Source organism: Struthio camelus, chromosome 4 (genome assembly GCF_040807025.1).
Source record: "Struthio camelus isolate bStrCam1 chromosome 4, bStrCam1.hap1, whole genome shotgun sequence".
NCBI classification, from domain to species: domain Eukaryota; kingdom Metazoa; phylum Chordata; class Aves; order Struthioniformes; family Struthionidae; genus Struthio; species Struthio camelus.
Genome location: NC_090945.1, coordinates 36,572,919 through 36,592,730, shown reverse-complemented (window position 1 = coordinate 36,592,730; position 19,812 = coordinate 36,572,919). Strand labels below are relative to the sequence as shown.

The 19,812-nt window shown below is 36.5% G+C and overlaps 1 protein-coding gene across 10 annotated transcripts in view; it reads right to left on the bottom strand.

The window, feature by feature from the left end:
• The window catches only part of DCLK2 (doublecortin like kinase 2), an 88,672-nt gene that overhangs the window by 43,741 nt on the left and 25,119 nt on the right, over window positions 1-19,812 (bottom strand). For all 10 annotated transcript variants that reach the window (XR_011140958.1, XR_011140957.1, XR_011140956.1 and 7 more), the window contains exons 3-4: window positions 2,509-2,611; window positions 392-493 (exon numbers count right to left, since the gene is read on the bottom strand). Coding sequence is in view for 6 of the 10 variants with exons in the window: in XM_068942264.1 (XP_068798365.1) it covers window positions 392-493; window positions 2,509-2,611 (205 nt within the window). In the remaining 4 variants the exon portion in view is untranslated. The remainder of the gene's footprint in view (window positions 1-391; window positions 494-2,508; window positions 2,612-19,812) is intronic.

The window sequence follows — 19,812 nt, the reverse complement described above, 5'->3', positions numbered from 1 at the left end:
AACACTTAAGGGTACACTTTAGTTTAACCACATAGTCATCCTGTAGTTAATAGAGAGTACAATAAAGAAAAATCAAGTACCATGCTAAAAACGTATCCTAAGTGTACAACTAGCACAAATTATTCTAGTGTTCACAAAATGAAACTTTTTGTGTTAATTAAAAAAAGAAAATAGAAAGTATGTTTCTTCTCAGGAGTCAAAACTAAATACATATTCTATTATAAATTAATAGATACTACATCTATGAGGCAAACTGTTTTAAGTATTTTTCCTCTCAAGAAACAAAGCATGGCACTTGTATTTCCCCCAGAGCCAAGAGTTTCTTCACCCCATTAAGGAAATTCTGAGTTTTGTGTATTTTATGTGCTCAGCTCTTTCCTAGAAGTTGTACCTGAGGCAGGTGATTTGCTTCGACGTGAAGGTCCTGGACTTTTGGATCCAGAATGCTTCATGCCAGATGATCGGGAATAAGATGACTTCATAACACGACATTCTACGAGCAGATAGATGGATGGAGTTCAGAAAACAATTCTGTATACAGGCTTCCTCCAAACCTTACTATTGCTGTTTATTGTCCAAAAAAATGAATCTCAGTACTTGAACCCACATACCATACAAAACTTTTTGAGCTGGTCAAATGCTGCAGTATTCTGATTGTAGTATTTCATCTCTTGAAATGGGATTATGACTATAATTCAAATTTGTACTTAGGCACAGCTGAAAGAGTGAAAGAGTCAGATGATGCTAAGGTTCCTCTGATAGCTCAGCAAGTTTTGCATGCTGCAATGACAGCTTCATATAGGACACAGCAAGGTCAACTCTTCTTCTTTTGCAAGAAAATGACATTCTGACCAATTTTTTTTTTTTTTTTTTTTAAAGATGTGAAAAATGCCTATGGTTTCCAAAAGGTGAGACAACATGCCGTTTACCATCAGCTACACATCATTAAATAAAGCACAACCTAAATGGGAAAGAAATCACTAGTCAAACATGTATTGACATTATAGAAACATTTTAATTCCTACAGTTAACATCCACTGCAAATCCCTCCCAATCAAATTATATCAATTTCCCTTCTAACTGTGCCTGTTATTCATCACTGTGATGTCAATGTAATCCAAGTCACCATCCTCTGCCAGTCAAGTCATGTCCCACATCTTTCTTTAAACTTCTTTTCTCCATTAAGACATCCACAAATGTAACAAGAAGCAGGGACCAATGAATGTGAAGAGAGAAAGGAAGAAAAACACTCTCAGTCACTGGGTTCTCAGTGAGAAGATGAACCCAATTAGTCTGTGCATAGCGTAATGGGAAAAGCAAGCTTATGGCCTTAAGATCTGCAAGGAAAATTATGGTTTTGCCCAGACTGTGATTTGCAGTGTGAGCTAATACAACCACTTTCTCCCATGCCTGCATGAGAGTAAAATTATATTTGTCACAAGTACATTACTTGAATCAACATGGTCAGGTAGTTCTGGAAAAACAGCGTGTTGGCAGTAACAGCAGAATGGCAGCCAACTGAATCCCCCAGTCATCCAAGTACATGGATCAGTGTGGTTAGATAGATACCTATACTTTTTGATGTAATAGAAGATTCTGTAGTGAAATTATCCCTTTTGTAAAAATTAGAAAAACAGCATGTGCTTTTGCTTTCAGTTACCTGAGAGCAAGGCAAAAAACTCTTATTCACAACCCGAAGCTCTCCTCAAATAATTTGTTGATTCTTGCCAGGGCAAGTTTTCATTACCACAGACTCATTTTTCATAAAAGGAAGTCAGTGTGATTCTACAGCTGAACCAATACAGACAGAAAAAACGGAGAAAAAGAACGATTTACATGATTTGATATTCCAAGCCAATTCTAAAACTCCCTGGTAAAGTTCAGAGCTTTTTCTTGAATTTATGCTACACGTTTTCTCTTTATGAATCAATAACTTTCTCAAACAAGTTAAATTCACAATCTGTCAATGGAAGACAGCATGGACAAAGTGCTTTTTCTCACCTCCTCCCCTCTTCCCCCAAGCCTCCCCAACAATCTTCCAATACAAACTGGCTCAATATATGGTCGATAGCAGAGAAGACTGGAATGTGTGAAATGAGCCTAACAATTCCTCAAAACCTGAAAAGAGCAGCTACCACTGCGAATTTTGAAATTTCTCATGAAGACAGCAGCACAGAGACCCTCTCAAAGACCAAAATTGTAAAAAGAAAATGTTTTTACTGGATTTTAGATCTATTTAGATAAATGACTGAATCTTTTAAAATTCAGTGCTCTTCTCCATATAACTTTAGGGACATGGTCTGTTTTCCAAGAAAATAAATCAGGTTTCTTAGTGCACTTTTTCAGATACAGAGGAGTTAGTTGATGGCTTGGAGAAACATTTTAATCAACAGGAAAATACATTTTAATGCACATTTTCCTAAAACATGTAGCTGTTGAAGAATGAAGCGGTGTGGGGGGGTGATCTCAGTGAAGCTACGTCAGTGGGTTCAGGATGTACAGTCTTACCGCTATGATCCAACACGAAGTCATCCTGAGCATACCGGTACTTCTCAGGTCCACATGCAATGAAGACATCATCATCTCCAAAGAAGTCCTGCAAGCATGTCACCTTGACAGCAAAATATACAAAGCAAAATTAATAAATGCAGTATTTTGAAACACTGAATTTTCAGTTAGTCAGCAACACTTAGTAAGTTTGTGCTTTCACAGTGGTACCATAATGATCTTTTATAAGAACAGAAACGTTCCAGTTCTCGGGTATTTTAGTTATTCCTCATATAAACGATGGCAGGAAACCTCAGTTTCAGACATGTAAAAACTGACTGCCTCTCACCTGCTAAAACACCTTCTCTTATATTTAATACCTGTATTTTCACCTATAACTTCATATGCACGCTAATGGCTTTGACAGGAACAAGTACAAACAGTACCAAAGCGACAAAGCTTCTTGTATTAATTGCTTATGGGAAAAATCCTTCTTCCACTTAAAAGTAATGCATCTGTAAGTTTGTTTTTCTATGCTCCAAGGCACTTAATCTTTTAAGTCATTGTTACCAAAGCTACTTTCCCTTTTACTAAAAGGTATTTCCCTAATAATAAAAAAACCCCAAAGATGTCCCCCTTCATACCCTTTACAGCGCAGTTTGCTCTTAATTGTCCCAATAACGATGCTACAATGTATTTTCCAAGGTTGGGGGAATCAAAAAGATAAACGTTTTAGACCTTCTTAAAACAAAAACAAAAAACCCCCCAAATCTCAAAAGTTAAAAAAGTCAGCTTCTCCAGGAGCAAATATATGCTTTAAAAACAAACAAAACTAAAAAATTTCTCAAGAAATCCAACTAAACTCCTTCTAGCTTCCTGTAAGAAAAGACTGCTTGCAAGTAGTAAGTTATTTTTCAAATGTAAATCGATTAAAGCTTTCCCCATATAGCGTATTTTACAAGCCCTCCCTTTCCCTATCCTGATTCCTTTCTAAAATTTCATACCCTGAAGACGATCTAGGAATAAAAGCTATGTAGATGATAAAAAAAGTTAGTATCATTCAGTAAGACCATATGATTGAAGAAGTAAAAGAAACAACTGCTTCAGGCTTTTTTCCTTTCCGGATACCTGTCTACACTCTTTGCATATTTTACTCTCTGTGATAACAGTAAACGCTGGCAGATATCCAGGAAGGGTCCTCTACTGCCTGCAGCAGAGAGATGCTCGGAGCAGCAGTGACTCTGAGCTCTCTGCCAGGACACTGCAGCAGGCTCCCACAGGCAGGGCAGCTGGCACGGCAGCTAACCCAGGAACTGCAGCAGCTTCCCTCACAGCAAGAGCCTCACTACCGTGCATCGTGCAGCACTGAGCATTTGCTTCACCGTATTATGAAGCCAAAGGGTTCCAGGCCTCACCAAAACCCTTTTATTTTCAGCTTATCATCATTATAATGAAAAATCTACCATCACTGACTAGAGACATTGCCAACTGTAGCTGAACCAGCTCCTCCTAGTTTAACTGAAGAGGCAGGAACAACTAGGCCTCAAAGTCCCGACAAATTCATAGAAGTTTTGCTAACGTGGGATATAGTCCTCTTTGCTTACTAATCTTCCCTACTAATAAGAGGACTTATTACAATTTCCAGATTTCAGGCCTTTTTTTTTTCTCAAGAGCATTACTATTAACATAAAAGCTACCTTTAGAAATAAAAATCAAATACTATTTCCTCCTATGAAGAGGAGCAGGGGAGAGACTCCAACGAGCTGCCTAAATCCACAGTTATATGAAAAGTTGTGAAAAAGACGTCCAAATACTTATCCCAACTGCACTGCTGGAAACAGGGAGAAATGTTCTGTGAAGCGTAAGTTCACACGCAAAACACTAAAACTTGGTGCCGTTTCCATGAGCTCTACGCAGCCATCGCTACTCTACTCCTTCCTGGGGGGCCCTGGCAGTGCTGTTTTGAGCAGGTTACAGTTAACTGCTGTGGCTTAGCAGAGCCTAAAATGAATCTTTCTGTTCTGACTTAAAGGCCTCCCTTTAGCCCACCTAATCTAAAATCCAAGCTGAGAGTGAGAGACCCAAGAACGACAAGTCTTACACAATATTCTGGGAAATGCATAGGGATATAATTGCATGCAGGATCAGCCTTTTGTAGAGAAAACTACAAAGGAAGGATCAAATCTGTGCACAAAAGACAACAAGGGTACCCTTGGAAATTCAACTTAAAATCTTCTGTAAATGGTCAATGAGGAGGGGAAGTAGAGACGTTTAAAAAGGTACTAATGTCTGCAGATACTTTCTCCACCTGTTCATATATAGAGAGCAAGAATACACAGAAGTAATCAGCAACAACGGCAACATACATAGCAGTAATCAGATAAACTGTTGGAGGTGGAGCAAAGGTACCTGCATCTTGGAGTGAAGTCTAATGCCAGCTTCTCAGTTCGCTCATCCATTGTATATCTGACCTGTGTGACTGTCAGCTGTCAGTCACAGGTGACTGACAATGAAAGACTTTGGCTTACTGTAAAAGGTACCCACTTATAAATATAACTGGAAGCCAGATAAATGCAAGAATGAGAAAGATTTATATGGATGCTCACTATATTCCAACAGGGAATACTGGCAATCCTCCATCGCACTACAAATAGTCTGGACTGACTATTCATAAAACGCACAAAGAGGGGGGGGGGAAAAAAAGAAAACAAACAAAAGCGTGTTTAACAAGCAATGAACATCTTCTAGAATTTACCAAGCCCAAATAACCAAATCATGATTGAATGGTAGTATTTTTTAAATCAAGTTCATGGAAATCAGAAGATTTCCTGGAAGTACAACCTAATAGTTAAATTTGAAGGCCTTTATTATAACAAAGTCAAAAGAGCAGCTTCCAAGGTGCAAATAAATGCTAAAATAAATGTCCTTCATTTCCTACAGAATTAAAATAAATAAATAAGCTGGAGCTAATGATAACAGTGCTCACTTGGTTTGTGCACAAAAAAGGTATCAAGAGAAAGCTGAACCAAATAAATTGTTTGTACTGCGTTTTGAATGTTGCCCATCCACTGTGGTCTGACTTGCAAACCATACGATTCTATTCCAGTCAAAGATCATCTACATTTAGATTATATAGCAATTGTTTATTGCTTAGAGCAAGATTCAGTCAGTCTACAGATTTACAAACAAAAAGTTTTGAAAGTCTATTGATTTTTGTAAATGTTTCCTTAGCAGTAGAACTTGCACTTTTGCTAGGAAAACAAAGTATTTTTGTGGGTAGTCCAATTTGAAAAGCACATCAGCCCTTCCAGTAATTTAGGGATCAAAATTTGGTTTGTGAAACTAGCACGTGACAAACGTAGCTTCTCTCGTCACTAAATGCCTATTTACTGCATCCAACCCATTGTGTGCTTGTTCCTCTGTGCATGCTGCTGAAAAAACTGTTCAGTGCTTCAAAATATATCCTAAAAATCCTTTCAGAGGAACAAAGATGGGGTTAGTTAAGCTGCCCATAAATATATCATAGTAATAGCAGTCAAACCTGTGGTCCTTTTTTCAAGCAACAACTTTCTTGCTAGTCCTGAAGCTGTAAGCGTCTATGCAAGAAGCCTAAAATGTGAAAAGCTTTAGACACCTTAAAGAGGATAAGCACCAAGAGGAGATCTGATTTTCGATCAGATCAGCGTTGAGACCTTTTTTAAAATTACAGTTGTGAAGTCATTTTTGAGATTCAGATTGGGCCACTTCCTAGTTTATCTGCGTAAAAGCTCTATACAAGCACTTAGAACGTATGCTTTCTGTCTGTGGCCTTGCAGAAAAGCTGTATCTGAATGTCTCTCTCCTGTCTGTAGCTGTAATTATCACAGAAAATGTTTTTTAATATGAACAAGATGAACTCAATTTGTTTGTATAGAGAAACAATGAAAAAAATCTATTTTAAGTATTTTTTTTTTAAATGAAGACAAACACAGCTGCATGAGAGAGTTCTTTCAGGTTCATCATTATAACCAATACTAGACGGGCTTACACCAAAGGACTTTCATGCTTCCTTTAATTCCTCTTTTCTTTTTAGAAATATGAAAGTGAAACATACTTTGAAAAACTACTTTATAAAGGCTTTAAAAATGTTAGCTTGTTAAGTATAGATGTTTTAATTAACATGTTTTAAACGTGTTAAATCCTATTTATATTTCTAAGTATAATACCCTTTCCTAGTCAAACATTGCCTGTGTTCTGCTGTAAATCCACTGTCTTCTCTATATTGCAATAAAAATATTGGTGTTACTCTGACAACCCAAACCACAACTAGGCTGTCTTGCTGCACTGCTTCTGCTCACTATATGTCACTCTACCTTCCTCAGCAGTGCGTATTTGGATACTACAGTTTGGATTTGTACTCAGTCCTTTAAAAATACTTCTAATGGCTTAGCATTACAAGCAGAAACACAAAGAAATAGGGAGAAGCAAAAACGTTGTGTGAGAAGTCTCAGAATAAATACAGTTGGAAGCCAATATTACCTTTGCTTTTTTTTTTTTTTTTTTTTTTTTTTTTAGAAAGATTGCATTTTCTATTTTGTGCATCTGTTTCGAAATAATCTATTCTCTTGGATTCTCACCATAGTTTTCTGTGAGAACATACAAATGATTCTGGCTATCACTGCTCTTTGATGACCACAAAAAGGTTGTTTTCATCATTAGACTAAAGATCAGAGGACCACATCATTCAAGTGGCAGCACCAAGAGAATTAAACTGTAATTGGCTTCATCTGCAAGAAAACCAAACACTAATGTAAGAGACTCAGTGATCCAATGAACCAAAACTTGAATTGCTTGTTACAAAAAAGCAGTAACTTCTCATGTAACTTTTTTTTTCAACTGAGAAATTCTTGGGACATTAAATGGAAGAAGTTTTTTATAAAACAAAAACCTTTCTAACAGAGTGACATAATGGTAAATGCTACAGAAGTATAAGAGTTCACAGAAGTTTGCAAGACTATTAATGGTAAAAGTACGTTGAAATCTCACAATTGAAAGCATAACTGTGGTTTACAAACAGAAAAAAAAAAAGAAAAAAGCATAAATTCACAGGATTGGGCAAAAAACAAAATCATGTCAGAATGTGAAAATTGTAGTTGGGGAGTTAGCAGTTTCCTAATCCCCTGTTGCCTAATGCAAGCCTCTCAAGTGATAATATATACACCTATCAAATTTACCTCTTAAGTAGGTTTATATTTCTCACAAATATTTATAACCAATCTACAAAGTTTGCTCTACCCAAAGGACTATTGCTTCATTCAGCTCAAGCTACAGGACTAGAATATACAAACTATGATCCTGCAAACAACCCTTTCCTGGTACCGTCACACATGCCTAGAAAGGTAATTTGCACTAACACCTACCGCTGGCTCTGAATCCAAGAGGCGGAAAGCACGCTGCCATCTGAAGCCCCAATAACAGCAATCCATCTTGTATCAACAGAATTCAACAGGAATCGAGTAACTATTCTTCGTGATGGAGTTACAGACAGAAAAGTTGAAAGATACAAAGAGACTTTTACCTACAAGATACTTGTCCTTCATCTTCCCGCGAAAAAAATCCTACACAATTTTGAAAAACTGGTACCATGGAGTTTTATAAATACATTAAAAAATTATCAGAGAATTCAGTTCCTCTCAAACCTTTAGCATTAAAGAGTGCTCTCTAACCAATTATAATCTGAGAGTCTCTAATTTCTTTTCTTCTACTAGATATTTCATAAAGAAATAGCATTTATTTCCATAGTTGAATCCCTATGTTGTATCAGTCTTTCTGTTTCAAGACAAGTCACACCATCCTGTGTAGCTTTTTGCATGGCATCCAGTGATTCAGAGGAAGGAAAAAAAGAGGCAAGAAGCAATGACTAGCAAACAGAGCACAAAGCCAAGCAAACAGTAATTCTCTTGATATAGCAAAACTGGAAGTGTAAAGTAAGCTAATATCTCACTTCTTGAGTCAAGGAGTATGACAATATAACTTTTATTTTAGTCTCATTTACTAACAGTGCAACAGTCAACATGAAGAGAAGATAGCCTTAAAATATCAAATTATCTCCTAATATGGCTTCATGGAATTGAAACAAATTTACCTACAGAAGTAAACTGTATTATGTTTTTATATGTTATCTGAGGACTTTACCTACTTTTAGTTTTAGTTAAAAAAAAAAAAAGTAAGAGTTTTAAAAAATTAAATCATAAGTGCATGTGGTAAAAGCTGGAATTGTATTCCTGTTTTCAGCTCAGCAGGAGTTAACAGCAGCCAGTGGAGACAGAAACTCTTAAAAGAGAAACGGTACTTTTATTTTTTTTTCCTCCATGTATCGCTGCAACAAAACGCCAATAGCTTGTTCGGTGTCAGTATGACAAATTTAGATACAACCTCCCTGCTAATGCCTTCAATCTGAGGTGTCTCAGCAGTCCTCCTGGGAAATGCTACTCCTCTCTGACCAGGACACATTACAATTACGTTGTCCTCAAGGTCAATACCTTTGCCCTTTGCATCAGCCTTTATTTCTGAGTAACCAGAAATCAATTATTTGTCTATTTTCCCAGACAAGTCATATTTGTAATCATCATTTTTGCTTCCTCTTTTCAAATAAAGTTAGTGTTTCCACTTCTTGTTCATTGCAATATGAACACTTCCCTTAAAATTCTTGCCGTGTTTTCTGAAGCAGTCTGTAACTGTCAGGCTTAAATGTATGGGTCTAAGCCCTTGAACTGTTTTAAATATATGTAAAGCAATTTGTAAACTTTGGGTTTTCATTGGATAAGGGTAGCTTGTTGTCCTGTTTAGGAAAACAAAGTATAACATTGAAACAAAGATCACAATGAGAATAATGCTCTCAGGCCAGCTTCCCAAACGACTATTTAATCAATGGCAACGTCGCACTACTACAGTCATCATTAGAAAATGAACGTCCTTTCACTGATACTCGTGATGAGGAACAGCAGTGGACGGGAGACAGACAACCCCTCCCGTTCCACAGGGAATCTAAACAGTAAAAATGCAAAGAGAAAGCCTAAATCTTTGCCTGCTGCCTCCGAAACAGAAAAAGCCTGGCAGTAAGCCCGGGAAACGCCTAATACAGTATGACAATGCAGAAACACTGCATAAACAGACAGGTCAGGTCATCACTACCCATACAGCTACACAGCCATTTGGAACAGATGACTGAATATAGCACATACCACTTTTTAAAGTGTTTGTTTGAAATTTTAAACAGATGATTTCATGCATATTTTCTTCAGCATCTCTAAGCTTACTTCAGAAAATGAACACATGTGGAAATGGAAGACTGCATTTGGGTGCATTTCAAATAGACAGATCATCCTTACTGTAACGTGAATGACAGTAAGAAAAATAAGCTCTAAAACTATGTGCAATTTTAAGTGTGTTCCTACACATACTTATTTCTTAAACCCTTCCAATACTGTAGGATTTTTTTGGCAAGACCCATCCACCAATCTTCCAAGGGACAAAACTGATCTCTTTCTGCAAAGACATACACACAAGTGTTGCACTGATTATGTGCAGCTGTTTAGATATGGCAACAGTTACACTTAAGGAATAACATTCAGCAAAGTTTGAAATTTTTTTAATCATCCCACACAAGCAGTGAAAGTTAACATCATGCATCTCAATTTCAAGTGTTACATAAGGAAAAAACAGCCCTCCTAAGCATGCAAATAAGTGGAAATTAGAAAATTAACAAATGCCGCTCACGACTATAATCCAATTTGTCCAAACAGAAAAAACATAGTTTTTTCAGTTACAAGACAAGGATTAACTCCTTGCCCACAGATGAATTAATCAGAGCTGCCCAAAAAAGTCAGCATAACGGATTCTTTCCTTAAGTAGCATAACTGGGAAGCCTAATACAGAACCAAAAATAGCACCTGACTTCACACAGTTAAGCTTCCATCTTACCACAGAGCAGCTAGTCTATAAATAAAAGCTACTTATATCAAGAAAGAACATTAAAAAAAAAAGCATACATGTAAGGACAGACAGCTGGCTCATCCAGTTCAGTAAAATAGCAGCGATTTAACTTTTGGGACACCCTGTCAAAATATAAATGCAATTAAAATATAAGCTATATCATTTTTTGCACACTATTACTCATTTTGTACTATTATAGAAATCTGCGCCCTTAGCTAGAATCATGTTACTTGAAAAACATGGCATTCGCATACCACGGAGAACTTAAAAGAATGAATACATGTAGCCAAGCACTCAACTGATTTCATTTCTTTTATAGACTCTTTAGATATCAGAAGAGGTGGTGGTGAATGCAGCTATAACCTGCTGCACTCCTGGGTTTCCAGTACTAATGAGCAGACACAGTCTCCTGGAGAGGTTCCAGAAGCAGTAGTTCGTTAAATGAGATCTATCTTTCCACAGGCAAATAAAAACTTCAAACTCAGTGTTTGTGGCCAGTGCCGAAAGGATGTAAGAGAAGGTGGAAATCTGGAAAGGTCCTTTGATGAATATACTTTATAATGCAAAGGCATTCTATTTATTTCACTGCAACGACTGCACTTTCAAATAACCTACTGGTTCTATATTTATAGCATTGGCTTATCAGTTATGCAATGCTAGTTGTCAGCTATACGTTCAAATGGCATAATAACCTTTCAAAGTTATTTGATTATTTAAATATCCTCCTCATTTAATTGCAAACTGTAAATATAGAAGGGAAATTAAGCTTGTGTTATGCTTTTTATTCGCTGTTTCCAACAATGGTATTTCACAGACAACAGACATTCAGAAACAGATGTAAAACACATTTCAAGATGTAGAAATATTTTTGATTTCATGTTCAGACAACAAAAGGATTACAGAGACAGTGGAGAAATAACATTTTTAGGTACTTACAAAAGAGCAGATCTGTCAGTATTGTTATACTAAGAACAAGTCCCGCCAGAAAAAAAGTTATTTCCTAATAACTTTTTATGCCCCTCCCTAAACAAAGCCAGCAAAACCCCCTACACATTTCTGCCTTCATGCCTGAAAATGTCAGTTCATCCTTTGAACAATCGTCTACAGGTTTCAGAAAAACAAAACAAAATGCCAAGCATCCCAAAAGAATGCCCAGCAAAACCACTCTCGCCCCCAGTAACTCTCCAGACTACCTAATGGCACAGAAAAGAAATGCTAAGCCTCGTTTCTCAGTCACTTAATTTTTATGACATAATATAAGGCTTAGATGAAGTTTTTTAGATATCCTAATTTGAAGTCACACTGGATTAAACTTTTATTGCTGTACTACTAATAATAGCTTGGATCTCGACTTTGGTCGGTTAGGCATAGGATTTAGGTGACACCACTTTTTTTTGGAATCAAAGGCTGATGTAATGTGGTTTTTTTTTTTGTTTGCTTGGGTGCGTGTTTGTTTTTAAATAAGGTGCAAGTAAATTGGAAGGTGAAAAAGACGTATACAGGGCCATAACTCAGCAATCAGTCACTGAAAATTCAAAATCCTAAAGGTGCTTGGACCACTGTTTCTGCTCAGCCAGAACAGCAGGGACCACGTGCAAAACACAGATTTCAGGATGCAAAGACTTCCAACTTTAGAAGCATCTGATAACATTACCTTGCTTAATTGACCTCCATATCAATTATATGGTAGGTGCTTTTGAAATGCCTAAGAAAGATCATCCTGTTTTGAATTAATTAGTTCAGAGTTCATTACTGGTACCTGAAAATAAACATTAAGAGAGCAAGGAGAATGGATACATCACAAATCATTAACGATGATCTATTTCCAAAACACCTGATAATTTTTTTTTTTTTTTTTTAAAGAAAGTTTCAAAATACATTTCAGGCCTCCTTCTACAAGATACTGAACTATGAAGTGTAAAACAAGGCAAACCCAATCTTGAAATAATAATATCAACCACACTAATGTCTACATGTTAGTCATGTATTAACTGTTCTACCCTCAGAAGGCAACGCTGGCGCTTTAAAAGAAGTTTTCACTTTTTTCCTATTATGTTTGGCAATACTCAGTTCAACTCTTTTTTCCAGACTCCTATCAACCACCGAAGAGCAAATATAGTCACGTACAGTTACAAATAGACAGTAGTAGTTATGAGATAGTTTTGTGCCTAACACTGCCACTGCTTACTATAAAAAAAAAAAAAACCAACCTTCACTATCTTGTGTTGGTTTTCACTTAATTAGTTTCCTCTGGCATTTATATTTATCTTTCTTGTTTTCAACTTCAAAGAGGATGTTTTAAAGCATTAGTTAAACTGCAAATACAGGTAAGAATGGAAACTGTGTTAGAGAGAATCATTAAGGTACAGCCATCGGAAACAAAACTGGGAACAGACCAGGGTTCCCAGCTGCAGTACACACACCACTAGCGACATGGAGATCATCTGAGAAGGTACAGGGGACTCTCCGTGACCCTGCTATGGCGGCAGTTCCTGATTCTAAGCTAGCCTGGCGCAAATATTGCCCTAATAGGTGAATTTAGACTATTTAACTCTGCACAGAACTGGGAGCTGCTATAACCATGCAGGTCACCTCTCTGGCCTCTCCTGCCATTCCTATTGCAACTGCCAACACATGGAAATAATCAAATTCCAGTTCAGTCTGGCTGCAGGGCTGGATGCCTTTGCTCGGTGATTCCTGTTCTAGTTTAAACAGAGTAGCAACAAGGTGTTCAGTTCGGCCATACCTGTTGCTGCAGTTGATGGAAATACCTATGCAAACAAGATTTGGGAACCCCTGGATCACACAATTTATTTTCATTACCATTAAAAGGATTAATTTGCAAAACAGAAAACAGCTCCTAACTTCCCCCTCCCCTCCTTCCCCTAAAAACCGTAGCAAAGTCCTACCTAAAACTATGCAGACATAAGATCATGGCATAAGGAGTTGAAAAGTGTATTTACTATAGATTTTAAATTTATTCTATAATAACATTAAAAATAATATCAGGGTTGGAGATGATGGTATGCTGTTGTAATTCCTGTGAATCATACCAATCCAAAATATTAGATTGAAATACTATGCTCATACAGCGTTTGAAAAGGAGTTGAAAAACACAAATAATATCCATGTGAATACACTGTCCAAGTCTCTGAAAAACATCATTAAGCCATCTAAGCCAAAAGAAAGTTTAGAAAACAAAAGCCACACTTACTTCATCAATGACACTGATGATGACAGTTGGTTTTCTTTCTCCTCAGATTTCACTTTCAAAAGCAGCATTATAGCCACCACTAACGGAACACGTACACACACTCACTCCTCTCACAAGTCATACATAGATTTGTTAAACAAATATCATGATCCAAGCGCAATATTTTATCCTTATGAAGGTGTACGTAATTCCTCTGTGTATTACTTAACCCCAGTGAGGATTCAGAACAGCATCACTCACAGCTTTCTTTTCCTTCTCTCTCCTTCTAGAGTATTCTCCAGCTCAGTAAGAAGGCATTAAATAGTAAATGAACATTATTTAGTGGCATCAGTTACTATTGTGAAGAAAGTAATGAAACAATTTCAGAAAGCTCTGTTTTCATGTTCAGAAAGATCTCTTTTACCCATATTTCACTTGAAACAAGTTTTTATTATCCAGAAATGGAAATCTGCATGCAAGCTCTAAACTTGTTTCTGCTGTTTCCATTTGTGCAGACAAACCCAGGCTAGTTTTAATCTAGTTATGTACCATAATGATTGTAGCAATGCTCTGGCATAAAATTCTGCATAAACCAGTCCAGCATTCTGGGTATTAATACAGTAGCTGAGATTTGGGCTGCTGCCAATTCACTGCTGTTTGTGTCAAAGCCCACTAACTTACAGTCAGGCTGCAATTGCACCTCTTCACTGTGGGGTGATCCTTTTGAAACTGAAATGTGTTACAATCCCACGCCTGCTCCACTGAGGAGGGAGTTGTGTAGTAGAGACAGCTTCACAGCTTGCGTTTCAGCATGTATGCAACTGCGCAGAAACACCCATTGTACACTGAAGTCACAGGCAACCACGTTCAGCACTGTTGCCTCTCAGCACTGTTAATTTTGTCATTTTCTTCTTCCTCAGGCCACAACTACCTGACGCTCTCCAAGTCCAGAAAACGTGCCCTCAATGATGATATCTGACATTCTCTTCGGACATGGAAATACCACCACACAGTCTTGATATAATACAGACCATCATAAAGGAAAAGCAAAAGCATTTACATGAAAACGTGTCAGGATATCATCACCAATGCTCAAGTTATAGTTATACTAACAGATTCATTTACACTTCCCCTCTTCTTACAGTTCTTCCCAGTGAGGGAATTTCTGTATTTACTGAAGTCCTGGTTGGAATTTCAACCACTCCTGCACTTGTTTACAGCAGTATTAGCCTTAATCCATTTAGCAGCTACTGCTACAGCAGAGGTGTAAGTTCTGGCAACCGTTATTAGGAGGTTACCAGTGTCCCTATTTCTACTCTCAGCGCCTAAGGCTTTTGCAGATACTCCCCTGTGCTTAAAGACCTTCCTAAGCAGCTTCTGGGAACATATGTTGTTTTTACTGGCTCTGGGTAGAGTTTCTCTACATGTGCCAAGAGATCTCCATTGGGCCCTGTTAATGATGAACTGATGGATCCAATTCTAAACTAGAATCCAATGCTGCCTACTTTTGGCAGATTCACTATAAGAGTCTCAAGCCTTACCTAGAGTCAGAATATCCTGCCTTAATTACTTGTTTGTCTTTACATTTACATTTTCTATATTAGTTGTATGCAGTGCATTAGAATGGGCTGGCAAGTACCTGTCCAACTCCCAAAGCCTTCCCCAAACAAGAAGCTGTCCTGTAAGCAGTCTTAAAGTCTAGGGACATAATCTGTATTGATATAAACTGTCTATATTACTAATTTTTTTTTTTAATTTAGCTGCAAGTGGAAAACCCAGAGACAATATTCAGTGTGGCCCATCTGTTCCCAAAATAAGGGCACAATGCTAAAAATTTTTATAGAAAGCATTTACTGGATTGGTAGAAAAAAAATTTTTGAGGTCTCCCAGAAATATTTCTAGTAGAGATACAGATCCCTGAGCAGTGAATTTAAAATATCAGCTATTACTTTACTTTTCCTAATTAACTTTTAAAAAATATCTAAAACGTTTTCTATGAACCCCATGTTGAAACTGTCACTTAGAATACTGTATGGAAAAGTCAACTGCAACTCTCTAAGAATCTTGCAAATCTTTAGGAATGGTTCACTCCGCATCTGCTAAGTAAAGAGAGGCTTTTCTTTAGTTGGAAAGAGGACTGTAGTAATATTTTTTACTCTAAAACTCTTTATTAGTACAAAAAAAACTCTGAAGTTTGTTATACAAGTATTTACATTCAATAAATGGCAGTTACATAATGACGCCTTTGAAGAAGTAAGAACTATTAATAACTCAAAGGAACCTGGTCACCTTGAAATCTGGTTCCATGCAAGAATTGAAAGCAGCTTTCTGCAAAGAGTTGTTTTCAAGTCTAAAACTAATATTTATGATTTTGTTGCTGCATTTAAGACCCAAACCAAACACTACAGCTCAGAGCAACGCAAATGAGTAATGTTCAGATCTCTGGACCTGTGCTGAACTTCATCAACTCAATAACTATCTGTATGGATATTCCTGAAGGTCTATCTGGAGAATAATCTGAAGATACAGTACAAGTACAAAAACCAAGTGCAACGTTTCCAGTCCTCCTGGGAAGACCATTTTCTCTTAATATGCTCCATCTTTTATTAGGTACTTTTACTCAAATTTACAGTTGCACACAGACTCCAAAGAAATTCAAGTGCTGCCCTGCGCATCAGCAAAATAGTACTGCAAGAAGTATACCCAGAGAAGTAACAAGCAGTAAGAGACTCAGCAAGTACAGAAAGGAAAGGAATATAATAATTAAAAAAATCGCATGATTTAAAACACATGTATGTATTTTCATTTCCCTCCAAGCTTATCTTGAGATGGGAAGAAGAAAAATTTAAAAACGTTTAATAGAGATGAGGTATTTTACAGCTCTTCTAACAAGTATAGAGGTCAGAAAAACAAATCATGCTAATTTTTATGTCTCATAAGCTATATGCAAATGTAATACAAGCTTGTACATGCAAGTTATATGCAGGCCCCAACTATGCCATCCCCTTAGCAATGCACTTTACAAGTTCTTGCAGTCATTTTCCCAACTCACAGATTTCAGTGTAAATACTGTATTTTTCTCTGTCACAGTTTTCAAATTTTACAGATATTTTTGGCTCTTAAGATAAAAAAAAATGCGTATACTTAGCTTAAGTAAAAGCAGTACTTATTGTGTCTAATTAAGTTCCTTACATCCAAGGCAAATGAAAACAGAAAACAAATGAGAGAAGATGTAAATCTTACAGTACAAAAAGATTTTTGTCCAGCCTGGTATTCTCATGTTCTTTGTGATTCTAATCCAAAGCTCATCAAGGTTTCCTATTCACTTCAGTGAACTCTGACCAGACACCTGGAAGCCTCCTTTCATAACACTGATGAATGGTTTCATGGGGTGCCTCAGGTCAGCCTCAGCAATTGCAGCTTTTCTCTTATGAAACTTTCAAACATTTAGGGACGATTCCAGCAATGAAATGTTCATGACTGTACTATGAAAGACTTTCATTTTAAAGTGAATCCACTATTCCCCTCCTTGTTACATGTGCCTTGCAGCAAAAAGACTAGCCAGGAAGGAGGTGGCACAAGGCATTAAAGGGTGCTAAATGGACCCATCTTTGTTTAGCAGTGCACAGTTTACAAAAAGAGGGGCAAAATCAGTTTCATTTTCTTGAAGAAGGAAGGGCTCAGCTCAGACTCCAGAAACTTGGAAAGGCTTTCATTATCTAATGGATGTCTTTATAGAAGAAATGCACTGCCTTTTACTTTCTTGAGTAGACTAAGGCAGGATTTTCTTTTTTAAAATAACGATACTCTCCAACTCAAATTGTAATTAAAAAGATGCCCCATTTAAAATTAAATAGCAATATATTTTTGTTGAACAAGCAGAATAGATCACAACTTGAGAGTCACGAGGTGCTGAGGTTCTATTTAATTATGGTTACACATACGATATCATTCTTTCCCCCAGTTTTTTTTTTTTTTTTTTTTTTTAAAGATAAAAGGAAGAGAAGATAGCCTAAGACTGGATCAATGCAACAACTTTTTGTGGTCAAGGTGATATTATGCTTTTCTGAACAGGGTCTAGAGTAGTAAAATTGCCCACAGCTGGCCTCTGTGTTTATCTACACTCAGAAAGATCTGTAAGTCAGAAATTAGAGGCTTAGGTACAAGCAAAAGCAATGCTAGCAAATATGCCTACTATAGATTATCCTCTTTCTTCTCTCAAGATACCCTCTAAGAATCAAAACAAAACCACAATTAGTTTTAACTGCCTAAGAGCAGTCTTGTCAAGCTTTTTGTTCAGAGACAAAAAAGCTACAGATGGACTTCCTTTGAGGTGGTATTTGCAAACACAGGAATAACTACTGAAACCATTAACCAAAAACAAAGACATTGTCATTATTAGCACAGGTTTTACAATAACTCATATACCAAAGTGAACAAATGCTCCAAATTCTGGTTTTAAATAACTTTTATGACCAAAATACCGCTTAAAATATTCAACTGCCTGCTTGATACCGTGTGCAATTGACCCTTACTATGAGTTATTCTAATTTAAATGCTCTCACTTTAACAATCTAAATAAAGGAGTGAATGCTTGTAAGATAAACACAGAAAGAACTGCTATAAAAATAGGGAGGAGAAACTTTGCTACCTGTTCATCATCTCATATTCTACAAAGGAGAAAGGAGAAGATGACTACATCATTTTATCCACTACATAGATTTATTGTCTGTCAATATGAAGTGGTGGATGCTGCCTCAGCTTTGTCTAAAACTGTCAAGTGATATCCTTGTAAACAAATGACCCTAAATGGGTATTTTATTTACTTTTGTGATGATCTACCCAATCTCCCATCTTACAAGCTATCCGGAGTTCACAATTCCTGCGAAACAGAATTAGTCATACTTTGCTAACATTAAGCCTGTGACAAATTCAGCCAAAAGGAAGTAAAACTTTACCCCACTGAACTGAGTTCAATTAAAAAGTTAAAGTCTTAATTAGACATAACTTCCTTCCTGTATAGTGAGATTATATTTACCTAATTGGAGTGTTATGAAACTAGAGTATTTCATTAGTTAAAAAAAATGTAATATTTTTCAGCAAGTTGCAAGAGTATTATTCAGTACAGTGTTTTAAATAATTTTTACTACATATTGAGATTCAGCATTTATAGTTACATTGTAACATTTTAATATTTCTAAAATTGCAACATCTAACATTGAAATATTTCTAATATTTCATCTTTCACTAGAAACTGTGCACTATCACCAAGAACATTCCTTAAGTAAATCATTTGCATTAAACACACAAAGAAGCCTCAAAAGTTGCAGACATTCTCTTTAAAATGCTTAAGTTAGAAAGATGGTAAAGAGAGCAAGCACATACACATGTAAAGCATGCAAGTTTATCCTTCAACTTCATGCATCTAACAACTTGCCCAAAGATGCATTCACATAGATTATCTTCCCTAGCACATGCTAACATGGTTTTAAAAAAAAAAAAAAAAAAAAAAGCCTTTAGATAGAAATTATGTGAGGGATTTCAAAGCTTATTTCAATGCAACACTAGCAGAAGTGAAACAAGCATGAATCAAAGCATATCACAGATGATACATGCAGTGAATTACAGGAAGATATATGTCAAGTTCATGCTACAAAAGTGAAGCAGAACTAGTATTTTGCAACCAGTGATTTTATAATCATAGTTTTACAAATGTATATTAGATACCCCTTCTGGCTATTCCCTGTAACAACCCAGCTGGAGACCAATTTAGACACTACTGAAAACTTCAAGTGCATCTCTGTATTTTAAAAAAATGAATTTCTCAAAGTTCAGATTTTGATTTGAGAATTTTTTTTTTTAAATAGTCAGAAATGTGTTCACAACTTATCAGATTTTAAGTATAACTTAACATATCAAATTCTAAGAACCGGCAGATGGCTTTAACCATCAACAAATCTACTCTATGAAATTGAAATGGAATGACCTATTTAAACTATACTTTCTATACAAAAAAAGGATTACAGTTAAATTCACTGTTGTTTTGAGGATACAGGTTTACTAAAACAACTTTATGTATTTAACAAAATACACAGACTCAACTACATAAAGTGAACAACGTTGCTGGTAAGAGTAAAAGCCACTGCTCTCTTACTCAA